We start from the raw sequence: 13,098 nt of genomic DNA on the forward strand, positions 1-13,098 counted from the left end.
AAGTAGTGTGCAGTGAACATCTCCAGTCGCTGAAGAAAATGGGATGCTGAATGCTCCAGTATGTTAAAGAATACTTTATTACAAAATACATAAACTTACTTACTTAAATAACACACAACTAATTCTGTGGTATGATTAGGTGAAATTAAAGAAACCCGTATTATAAATGTGAAATTTAGGTCTTCGAGAAAATAAGTAACTGTTTCGTAATAGCCATATTCAAACATTGGTAAGCTAAATCACTGAGACTTTCAAAATACGTGAATTATATGATGAATTTTCGCATGAATATTCTACCATATTTCATGATATCCTTTATGAAGCACTACAGAATCCACCCACGTCCATATCTTCATGCATATTGAATTATATAATATTTTTCTGCATTATATAGCAAAGACCAGACTTGGACTTCATGGTGTGGACTTAGGTGAGTCCCAAACTCCTGCTTCTTAAGAGTGAACGCAAAATATTACAAAATATTACAATAAGGCCGAATTCAAATTATTGCATGTCCAGGATACATTTGAATATATTTAAGCAAGCATACCCTTAATTTAAACCACGTCAGTAATTTAGTCTTTATTATTCTTACATACGTAGATTTCCATATCCATAGATAAGAGGATCTTTCATTCAGAGCCATTTTTACTGCGTTTTTTTTAATTAGTTTAGTTTCTGCTAATCTTTTTTAACAGCTAATCAGAAGTATAGTTTTTTAATGTGAATCTCACCCACGAAACGTTGTGAACTAATCGTATATTAGTATGACGTATATTAGTATGGTCTTTTCATTTCCTACTCAAATGCATTCATGTCCGATTCGAACCCAAGACCTATTGGTTGGTGACAGCGCTGTCTGCTTTGTCAACCAGACCGGTTTATGGTTGCTAATTAAGTGGAAGAATGTTAGCAAAATTACTATTGAAAAGATTGCAGCACAAGCGATGTGTATATAAATCTAATAAAAAAAATCTCATGGAGCAAAGAAAAAGGGAAAAAAAATAGAAAGTTGACCACAGTTCCAAAGCCGATACCTGAATGACTTATTTTTAATAATAGTGATATTGTTCTTGCTGTTGTTCAGATGGACATTTACGTGTTCAAGTATTAAAGCATTAATCTCACCCAAGCCGCCTTCCGTATCGCAGCCATCTTCCTGATTCTTGGTTAATTATTATTATTATTTTACATATGACAGATTTTATGGTCTATTACTCAGTTTTAGGTTTAACAGGTGAAATAATCTATGCATAACTGGTCGAAATTGGTTAAACTATACGACCTTTTATGAATATGTGTATCACTTCGTTCGACTGTGACAGCCTAATGCAGTTTAAGAAATAATTATGTTCCAAATTTGGTCAAAATCGTTTAAACGGTGAGACCACTAGTATTGTCTAAGAGAAGGCGACTTCTCTTTATAACATTCCCTTTCATTTTTATTCAATTGAGCTGAATTACTCAAGAAAACATCAGTATCTTGTTAGAAAAACCTGTATAAAAATTGTAATACTAAATTTGCACAGACATCAAGGGATGAATGCAAGTTACCTTTGAATTCTACAATTGCACGAAGTGCTCAAAGTGGTTACCATTAGCGTCCAGACACTTACTATTACGGCGACTACTGCTTGGGCAACGTTGGCTAAAGTGTCCAGCGGAATTGCTGCGCGTGCCGTTTCAAATTTTTTCCGAAGGGCCACCAGTGTAGCTGGTTTTCTGCGATGCACTACATCCTTCAGAGTCCCCCATAGGTAGAAGTCCAAGGGTGTTAAATCAGGAGAACGTGTGGGGAACTCAAAATGGTCTTGCGTTCCTCGAACGACAATCGCGTCTCGGCCATTTTGTTTGACTTTCCTACCAGTCACATGTTGATGCTAGTATTCATGTGAGTAACGACATCTTTTGAGAGAAGATTATACTACACATTGCTACCGTAATTCGATCCAACTTTGAAAAAATCCATAGATGATATCTGTTAAAGTATATATACATTTTTGATGGACTCTGTGTATGTATGATATATATATATAGAAGTCCAAGGGTATATATATATATGTGTGTTTGTGTGTGTGTAAAGTATATTCCATATTTGATGCCAATCAGCTGAGCGATGTGACCTACGGAAAAAATGAAGTGGAGAGGGGGGAAAAACTCTCCCCAAATTTTTTTTTGGCGAGCTTTTCGCTATTTTTCTAAGTATTTTAATTTTTTCATCAATTGAATTTATTTAACTGTTTTAATCTGCAACTCTTGTAATGAAGAATACCTCTGTCAGATAAAAAGTGGTAGGTGAATCGATAATATTCAGGTTAGGAACGGAGTTGCAGTTGGTTTAATTTTTTTCCTTAACAGTTCTTATAATTAGTAGTTAGTAACTCGTTGCAGTACTCATCTTTAACCACTGCCGAGGCTTTTGGGAGAGAGAGAGAGAGAGAGAGAGAGAGAGAGAGAGAGAGAGAGAGAGAGAGAGAGAGAGAGAGAGAGAGAGAGAGAAGTGAATTAGTAATCTGTATTGACGAGATCCTGGATTTTATGGAAATTGTAGACGAATCCCCTTCGTATATTTTCATATAGCTTTTCGGATACTGAGGAGTTTATCCCTGCTATGTTTTTTTAAAGAAAATATCGAATTAAATATTGTTCTAGGGAATCCATGTTGTCTGAGGGGTTTAGTTATTATCATACGCTTCTCCCGAGACGAATGCCTTTTATTCGAGTCTCTCTTCCTTTAGCCATTGTATCATATTTTTTCTTGAGCACACACACAGACATACCTAAGTTCACCAAAAATAAAACCGTTTCTCCTATACTGATATAGCAAGTCGCTTCTCTTCTAGGAAGATGTAATGATATCGTTACGCAACTTTCTCTCCCATACTTTTTCTTGGAAATTTTTGTAATACAGTTTCCATAATAAACACACGCATATGGGAAAGATGGCATTATGAAGCTTATTCCTGAAAACAAAGGACTGCTTTTGAACACCAAAATCCTTGACTCTTTTTCCGCATGTACTCTACCATTCGAGTGTTTTTAATCCTTTTTTCTTTTTTTTTTTGCGTGCCTGCGATTGATGTTTCCCGTGATGTACGTATTGCTTCAGGGGGTATGAACGATTGGTGAACACATGCAATCGACACGCATTATAAATTCATATGTGTGTGTGTGCATTCTTGGTTTTATTGCAAATAAGTTGTATATTATAACATTGACAACAACGATATGTTTTAAAATCGAATGGTATTTTGGCTAAGTTCAAAAGAAGATGTAGAGGTGTTTTTATTATTTAACACTATATTTCGGATTCTGAACAATGTACGTTATATAAGTTGTACTTTATGTTGCTACAGTGTAGGAGACCATGTCTAGAGCATAGGTATGTATATGTGTGTGTCTATAAGTCCGTGTTTGTTCCAGGGGTCTCGCAAGAGATAGCGATCTGGTTGGCTCCAGCAGTATCTGGAGTGCAGAAAGCCTAGGGAAAATGTCGGCAGTCTCCACTATATATCTGCTTGTAGGTCCAAATTCTTTGTCAGAGGTAATACAGGAATTATGATGTGTCTATATAGCATACAGAAAGAACATGCTTGTAGGTCCATACAAAGCCCGAGGCTAGATAGATTGACAATTAGGTGGCATGTCGTCTTGTATCGTACCGCAGAAGAAGAAGAAGTGGTAAACAGGTTCTAGATTTCGGTTCCACAGCCGTCAGTCCAAGGATTCACTAAAGTTATAGAGATATATGATAGATATATAATTTTAACAGTTCAAAAGTGCAATTTGGATTGAAAGCACTGCCAAAGAATTTTCTAAAGGTTAGTTTAGAAGATTCTTTGCCAACGTTTGAATGCATTTTGCTGTTGCAATATCAGAAAACGTTTTTCATTTGATTTCAGGTTGTACTTCATTCTTCTTTCTAAGTAAGGTTTCAGTGGCAGTTGTCTAAAGAATTCCCAGTCCAGGTGTTAGAAAAGGAAGAAATCATTCAGACTATAGAGGGGAGAGAGAGAGAGAGAGAGAGAGAGAGAGAGAGAGAGAGAGAGAGAGAGAGAGAGAGAGAGAGAGAGAGAGAGAGTACTTCACTTGTCGCATTGACGTAGAGAAACGCCATATTTGAAATGTCAAAGGTCACGCTGCTCAGCGCTTGCGTGATTAACCTGCTGCTGTGCTAGTGGTGGGCGGCCTCAGATGGTAACGGAAAATGCTACATATAACAACGATTGGAGCAGACTGCTTTCTTCAGTCTTTCTGACATAATTCTTCCATTGTGGAGAGTACAAAAAGAGCCTTGGCGGTCTGTATAAGGGTCATTTTGTAACTTCGTTTCCTGTGTGGGGGAATACTTCTTTATTGGAAAACTGATCCACAGCAGTTAGTTTTTCTTTTATTTGGAGAATGTAATCATTCTACACTTTCTTTTACCCCCTCCTCCTCTCTTCTTCTTCCACTTCTTAATCTGTTTATCTGTTTTTGGATCTTGCTTTCTGTCTTTAATAATTTAATCATTAATAGTTGCTCTTTACTCCTTTTATAAAGAAAGCTTTCTTAAACTATCAAAAAGAAATATGAAATTTCTCTTATATCTCAGCTACTTTTTAAAAAATCTCGAATATATGGAAATTCATCAACATCATTTATATATTATATATTTTTTCTCATTACGCACTTCTTAAAAAAATAAATGCAAAATCAATGATATTCTCGAACTAATTTGAAAATTTGAATATTTTGATACTTTTTGAAAATAAAATGATACTTTAAAATATTACTGCTTGATATTTTAATATCATAAAGCAAACATGGCTTTATAAGGCTGTTATTTTTAAACATATGGATTGTCTCTGTTTTCTTAAAAAAGGAAATCTGATCATGCCAGACGAAATTAAGTGATTTTGTAAGGCATGGCTATCAGTAAAACGAATAAAATTAAATTTAATCTTCATTAGCTCAAGTCTAAATTAATTATAAATAAATTACAGATAAATCAATAAATATAAACTGAATTATCGTTTCTTGAGTTGTGTTTGTGATCATCTAAATAAATGGACGAACTTCGAAATTTGTCCTTTTCCACATGAATAAAATAACCAGAATAACCAATTAGATTCAGAGACTATTAAGAGATTTGGCTACATCTTCATTTAATTTCTAGAATATAATTCTGCGTTTTATTATAATTACCTGAGTGTACAAGCCTTGGACTGAAATGAGAACCTCCGAGTGAATAAAATATGCTTATAATCTCATTTAGTTTCGAATATTAGTTGAAAGTAGTTTGATCACACTGTAAACCTTGCAGTTTACAGTGTGATCATCATTACTGCTAATAATACCCTAGAGATAAAATCAATTACAATTTTAATATGATTTATGTAATAAATACCATTTTTTTTCATTGGGTCTTGATAATTTTGATAAAGAAATTGTTATAATTAATTTGTAGTTTCTACCGTCATAATGTTATTATGACTGCATCGACATATTAAAATGTATTTTTGTGAATAAAATATATTTTATTCACGAAATATAATTTTGTATTTCTGTTCTTATTTTATTCTCTAAAAGTAAAGGTATTCAATTTAACAATTAGTTTTTTCGTTTGTTTGTTTTGTTTTCATAGGACAAAGAGTTGATCAAAGTTGGGTGTCATCTCATTCCATTGTCTCAGAATTTCGCTATATTCCGATCATGTGCTTCCCATTTCGAAATGGAGATAGCAGTTCAAGGAGTTTTTCAAGGTGAGTGAAAATCACTACATCTTTTAAGTAAAATTGCTTTTCAGTTACTCTCGAAATATAATGTTTTAAGTCCATTGTTTTCGTACAGTTCTTCACAAATATTTGAGAGTAGAAGGTTCTATTCTTTGATGTCTTACGATGATCATCTTAGCGTCTTAGTTGTTATAAAGCTTCAGTAATTGAAATAGTATTCAGTCGGTTGACTGTGATTTCCAAACTTTACCACTGATTTCATTTTAAATGGTTCATTGCATATTCGCCGGTGCGCCATTTTTTTTCTTTCGTTTCTTTCTTTTCTTTTTTTTTTTTTTAATCTCATTAGCGAATACTGAAGAAACCATATTGAATTCTCGTATTTGCAAAAAAATCTCATGCCTATATTCTAGGATGTTCAATGTATTCTTTAAATGTGCTAAACCAGTTCTATTCATCAACAGCAATAAACCGTGCGTATCCTATTATCTGTAGAAATTTCCGTTGTCCCTTTTTCGTTTTCATCAGACTAAAAAAAAAACAACAGAATTTTAAATCGTCAATGTTAAAAGTACCATATGTTTTTTTCGAGATTCGGAAGATGCAACGATGTTATTTTCTTAGTTTATATAAAAAATTAGAATTATTCTGTAAACCCTAAACAGGCGTTAATCTATTTTTAAATATTTCAACAACTTGAATATTTTATGCACGAAATATAATTTGTACTGCATTCGTATTTATTCAAATTGACTGGTCCGAATCCAGACTGTGGTACGGATATTTGTGAAAGTCGTTTTGTGTTAGGTGATTGTTGTCTCCTGATGTGGATCAAATAGTGCCATGTTTCGTCTCTAGAACAGAATTGCTGGATTATTGAAATCATAGCCTTCCCACTATACGGTAGGTACGATTCAAATTAAAAAAAAATCAAAATTAAATATAAGAAAAATTACTTAATAAATTAACGAATTTGTAGAAAAGGGGAAACATATGTAGGAAAGCTACATTAGATTGTTCTATTCGGATACTGGATTAAATTAATAATCATGCACCCATCTTTACTTATATTCTCGACTTTCTTCAAGAATATCTGGCGGCAACAACATCGTAAGTTATCAAATTCTTGTTTACACCTGGATGAATGATACTTTATCTTCTCTCTTTACTCCATTTTCTCAAGTTCTTTTTATTTTTTTTTAAAGGTTTCATTTCGTTTATTAGCGCTTCCGTAGCTCAGTCAGTATAGACGAAGCCCTTTGGTCGGAAAGACCTGGGTTCGATTCCCTTCCATGACGTGAAGAACCTTTACCTGGTCTCTTTCGACTCAAGGTGACTTTAACCAGTCTCATACGGTGGTAGAGGTTTTTTCTCCCGGAAACTCAGGAGAAAAATTTTTTTCATCTCTCAAAACAGACAAACCAGTCCCGTCAACACACACGGATCTATCAAAAATACTTATGCCAAGGAAGGCAACGGGAAATCACCTTGCGTCATATCTCCCTAGCAATCAGTTGCAACCTTTTCAAAGAAAGGAGGCCACAGGATTAGGATTTCGCTTATTTATTTATTATTATTATTTTTTGACATTTTGTTTTCAAAAAAAGAAGGAAGAAGGACCTGTTGATGTGTTTTGGCAGTCTTAGGGAAAATGGTATCAGGATAGCCCTGAGAACAAAGGTAGATGGAATAAATGAGCAGGATGAGGAGGTGATTCGCGAAGTTTGAATCTGAACTGTGTGGAAAGAGGAAAATGAATGATGGAAGCCAGTTCACTAGAACAATACTGATTAAAATACCTGTAGAGTAGGCATAATGTAGAAACAGAGCGTCTACGAGAAGGTTATTGGAGAGGACCTCCGAAAGCGGGAGGGACATTCAGTTAATCAGATTGCCCTTCTTCTTCTGAATAGCCTCCAGCATTTTAGGAAAATGTCTTGTGCGCCATTGTAAACGTAAGAACACTGTTGTAAGGTTGGACGACTCACAATGATTTGTATGGCGTCAGGAATTGTACAGGTGAAATAAGGAGAAGTCAGAATTTTTTTTTGTTGTTGTTGTTTATGTTTTTGTCGAGAAATAGTCCAGGTGTAAGCCAGCCTATAAGAGAAATCTAATCTTTACTAGGGATCTGAGTGTTATGAAAGGTATGGGAAGATGAAATAAGATTATTCTTATGAGAAATATAACTGTCTTTTGGTAGCATCATGTTTTATATAAACACTAAGCCATAGCAACAATACCAAAAGGCTTAACGGTACTGGATGAGACGGTCATGGTACATGAATGTTGAATTCGGCTTACCATCTAGCTATATAGTACGCCTAATTATTTTTTTTAAGTATAGAACCTCACTGAAGTTTACTCTACATAGTTTTCAACACTTAACAAAAAAACAAATGAACTCCTTATAGTTATTGTCTCTTCTTCACTATCTTTCTATTATTCTACTAAAGCCTCGTTCAGCAAAGTGAGATAAATCCCAAATATTGTATATAGGTTAAGGCGGAAAGAAAGAATCTGTTGTGTATTTTTTGAATAAGTAAAAGTCTTTTAAAAAATAGAGGTAGATAGAATGAACAAAAGCGATCATAAACCATTACTTCCTCCAGTACAGTAACACACTCCTACTCTTAACTGTACAGCTCTATGCTGATTAAGTACTACTTACACTGTCTGCAAGCCCCTTCCGAATTGTAATTCAGTGCATCATCCATATTTTAAACCTTTCCTGATAAGTACCAATAGTTCCCTTCGCTCCCTATTCTGTTATTTCTGACAGTATTATAATTACTATTATGCTCTTCGATTTGACATGGCCTCGTCAAGCTGCTATTCAGGGATCCCCACAATATTCAGAATGTAAAGCACATGAGATTCGTGCAATATTATTGAAAGCGCACTTTAAAGTTAACATTTCCCTTCCGTTAATGTAAACACTTCTCCCTTTATTACTTGGAACAGCCTTCACTTCTAGTCAGTTGTCAATTTCATTTGGTGGTTTCGTTTCTAAATCTAAAAACACCATTGATTTTTTTTCGCCGTAAGTAGGTCAAGGTTAAGGCTGACAGAACGAATTTGTTGAGCCATCTAAATACTTCTGGATCTGTGGCTTAACTCGATGTATCCACAAGTATTTAGATGGATACCATCGCAGTTAACCACCCCCAGTTATTAACAAACTGATCCCATAAAATAATAAAGCCACAGACATGTACAGTGCATCACCTATTCGGAAACCAGTTAACTGCCATTGCTATTATAATGGATTGATTCGTCACTGTAAAACAAAGAGTCCATATTAATGAAATTAAGCATTTTAACTTTTGATTTAGCAGGTAATGGGAGTGTCAAAACTCACAACTTCCTTTTATCTTTTTAAAGTGTTTTCTCCATCCATCCAACTAATTCTCGGCTGTCCAAGACTGGTTGAGTTCCATAATTGTTTTAGGCAATCTAATGCAGCGGGATTGCTATTTCTCTGCTTCATTCCTCTAAGGAGAAGTATTTTATCTCTGTTCATATATTCACGGAGTCGGTTTGCCTGTTTTGAAGGACGAAAAACCCACGTTTCAGGAAAAAAAAAACCCACCATCTCCGTATGAGTCCTACTTACTCGACTTCATTGAAAAGTCCTCATAAAGGTTCCTCGCGTCCTAAGAATTTGAATCCAAGTCTTTCAAACCAAAAGACTTCATCTGTACTGACTGATCTACTGAGGCTCAAGGGGTCTTCTCACATCTCATTATTTCAAAATTACGTCTTCATATTTCTATCACCATTTACAGAACATTTTGATTATTTAAAGAGGCGGCGTATAAAAGCTTTAGAACAAATTTTACTTCAGTTTCTTCAAGGTATCTCTCTTCAAGAGGATAAATATCTTTCAAGTTTTTAATTTTTTTTTTAATTCCTAAATATGAAACAGAATGCATGTAATACGACACGTAGTTAATTTTCCAAGCTATATGACTCCAAGTTAATTTAAAATTCTTTTATTAGCTTATTGCGAAGTTCATGGAGATGGTTTCCTTGTAATCATACACAAATTTAGTATATTGTCATGACTAATACTTAACAGCTCTCTCTGCAGCTTAAAGATATTATAAAGCTTATATAGCGTATTGTAAGTATGTAGGAGTGACACATGATAATGACCCCGTGTTGACTTGTTTGGCTACACGTTCTAAGGATGGTCTCACCATTGTCCAATCGCAGTTATACAAAGAAAGAGAAAGTACCAGTAAAAAAGAAATATGTTTGGCGTGACAAAGAGATGATATCAGCAGAAAAAGTAGAGTTCGTTCATGCCATTTACGCTGTATTAAGCACTTTAATTTTCCAATTTAAAATACCATTTAATTAATTAAATTTAATATTTTAATAGGAAAATTTGAGCAATGTTTTGAAAAGAAAATAAGGTCAAAGTTCTCCTACGCTAATATTCGAGCCGACTCATGCCTTCATTAGAACTTATAACACATAAAGAATTATTTCGAACTATATAAAATTACAAAATGCAAAAATAATATAAGAAAAACAAGTCTTAATTACTTATTTAACTATGGAATTTTCGTTCAGTCATTCCTCAATTTCTTTCCATTTTGTTGAGATATTTCAGAATAAATGAAAAAAAAAAATGTCGTATTTCAAATAAAATTCAAACAACTCAATTGTTCTATTTAGTTGTATGCATAAAACAAATCCAGGAATAATGTAACTAAGACTGAGTATTGAATATTACTTCTCTTAAAGTTCGAGATGCTAATAGTGAAGCTCTTGAGTGTCCAACAACAATGCATTGCGATAAAATGACGAAAAGGATGTTTTGATGTTTGACGAAAGAAATGTTTGGTGTGATGTTTGACGAAAGAAATGTTTGGTGTGATGTAACGGACAAAAATTTGGCTATGAAGAAAAATTAAACAGAAAAGTTAGCAAAACAAAGACGAAGAAGCCGAAGATCTAGGTGGAGAGAACAGAAAACGTGCCTTAGATGACAAAAATATAAGATCTGATAATATTGGATAACAATATTATCAGACAGACACAGAAATGATCCAGAGAAAGATCAGATTGGCAGGACATCTACTGAGAGGTTCAGCAGGACAGAGGATACTAACACTTTGAGAAGAAAAAATGATAGGAAAAGGATCAAGAGGTAAAAAAAAAACGAAGGACATGGCTTGAAGATATAAGATTATGGACAGGATCACATGGCTATGCAGAAACAAAAAGGAAAGCCACCAACAGAGAGAACTGGAAGGACATGGTGCTGCGCCCTCTCACTGAGGAAGCTACATGATGATGGAGTCTTAACAGACAACAGATTAATTTGGAGGAAAATTGTTTTCATGTAAGTTTTTGATTTAAGTTTTCATGTAGTACAGTACTACCAGAATTCCTGGATCAAAAGATATCCAAATAGGACAGTTTTTTTTTTAAGTCTTGCGCTGTGATTTATGCAGTTGCTTCAAAACTAAACGTCGACCGCTTGTGGGGAGAGAGAGAGAGAGAGAGAGAGAGAGAGAGAAATCAGAAGAATTATGATGAATTGTGTGATTTTGAAGGAAGCTATATACAATGCTTAAACTTCTTTCTTTAGAAGAAACTTCATTTTGTCGCATTTTTAGTCTATGCTGTTTATCCTGTATTTCGAAAATTAGTTCCTACCCCTCTCTTCTCCTAAAACGCGAGACAAATTTGTATCATTTTACTCGTCTTGCAGCGAAATTCATTAAGCTAATGAGCAGCCTTGGAAGTGTCCTTCCTTTCGAATAAATGATCACCCATACAGATGCTATCAACGTCAATTCACGTAATTATTTTATGTTATCAACTGTTCGTTGATAACATAACAAAATTTCGAAGAGTCTCAATGTAGTTGCTCTTAATATTTCAAAGACGTTTCATTGGGTTTCATATTAATGACTTCAGAAGTTCCCTCTTATAAATCTTCCGTCTTTTCATTTTGGCGTATAATTCGCTATCTGGTCGCTTACTGCATGCAGTTGTAAATACGTTTCATTCTGAAACATCGCAAGGTATGCACTACGGTCACAATTAAAACTTCAAGAACTAAAGAGATCCAGTTGGCCTTGTTAGCATCGATCTATATAAAACTCAGTTCATTTTTTGTGAATAAAAAGAACCATATTCCTGGCCTAATACGCTGGTTTCCAAACTCTAAGGACGAAACGCTATTTCTGAAGATTACAACCGCAAATTCAGACGAATCAACTTGTGGCAATTTGTGTAACTGACGATTTCGAGTAGAAAGCGGTTACGCATTCAGATTTTCGAATCGCGTGCAAAGCAGTCACGTAGTAGCACTCAACAGGATAAAAGGCTGCGCTAAGCGAATTGTGTTTGAAAGAAGCTTTTTTTCATTAAGGAATAAATTTGCAAACTTTGGTGTTTCTTGTAGACATCATCTAGATGATTTTCACGCGGGGAAGAATTATTGGAAAGCTTGAAGAAGACCGCGGAATTACTGATATTTACGGAGAGTTTGCAATCAAACATATCATTGTATCCAGAGTCTAGGTAGCGCTTCAAACCAATGCCATTCGAACCAATGGAATATATTCCAGATGTTTGCTTAAAGGTCATCCACACTCTACTACAGAGCATAAAGACAGAATTTTAGTTATAACAGCAGGAAGGTTAGCCTGCAAGTCGGCTCCATCGAAGACAGGTACGCATATATTTCGAGAAACTGTGGCAAGAAGCTTATACTCGTATGTTCGTAGACCTGTAGTCTGAATCCCATTATCCACAGTTCATTGTAGAGCATGTTTTCAGTGGTGTTGTATCCATCAAAAGTGGACAAGCCAACAATGGGCTAATGTACTCTTTACAGATAAGAGTCGTTCTAGTCTTCTTCCCAATTCTAGATGATACTTGATTTAGCGTGAAAGTGAACTGCTTACAATGGCGAGAATGTTCTTGAAAGGGATAGATATGGCAGTGCTGGGGTCATGATGTGGTGAGGTATTATGCTTAATGGACGCACCGAGCTACAAGTGCTGGAAAAAGGGACTGTGACTGGTGAACGATATTGCAACGAAGTTCTTCAACGTCATGTTCAATTGTTCCGTGGTGCTGTAGGCGAAGAATTCATTTTTATGGATGACAATGCCACACCACATCGTGCACGAGCAGTGGAGATACTTCTGGAGACCGAGAATATTAATCGAATCGAGGGGAAAGCATGTTTCTCAGATCTCAACCCCATAAAAAATGTTTAGGACGCAACACGGAGACGCATTACTGTTCGAAATTCCCATTCATGAAACAAGGCCTAATCCTTGCTCTGAAGGAGGAATGGGCTAGTTTGCCTGCAGAACTCCTGAATCACTTGGTGCTAAGCATGGGACAT

General features: G+C 35.1%; 1 protein-coding gene across 2 annotated transcripts in view; it reads left to right on the top strand.

Annotated features, from left to right (window-relative positions):
- LOC150094004 (uncharacterized) overlaps window positions 1-13,098 on the top strand; it is a 273,886-nt gene that overhangs the window by 127,990 nt on the left and 132,798 nt on the right. For both annotated transcript variants that reach the window (XM_090413118.1, XM_090413119.1), the window contains exon 5: window positions 5,627-5,744. In XM_090413118.1, coding sequence (XP_090269244.1) covers window positions 5,627-5,744 — 118 coding nt within the window. The remainder of the gene's footprint in view (window positions 1-5,626; window positions 5,745-13,098) is intronic.

Source organism: Typopeltis vanoorti, chromosome 23 (assembly GCF_054136105.1).
Source record: "Typopeltis vanoorti isolate ZY-2024b chromosome 23, IOZ_Tvanoo_1.0, whole genome shotgun sequence".
Taxonomy (NCBI): Eukaryota; Metazoa; Arthropoda; class Arachnida; order Uropygi; family Thelyphonidae; genus Typopeltis; species Typopeltis vanoorti.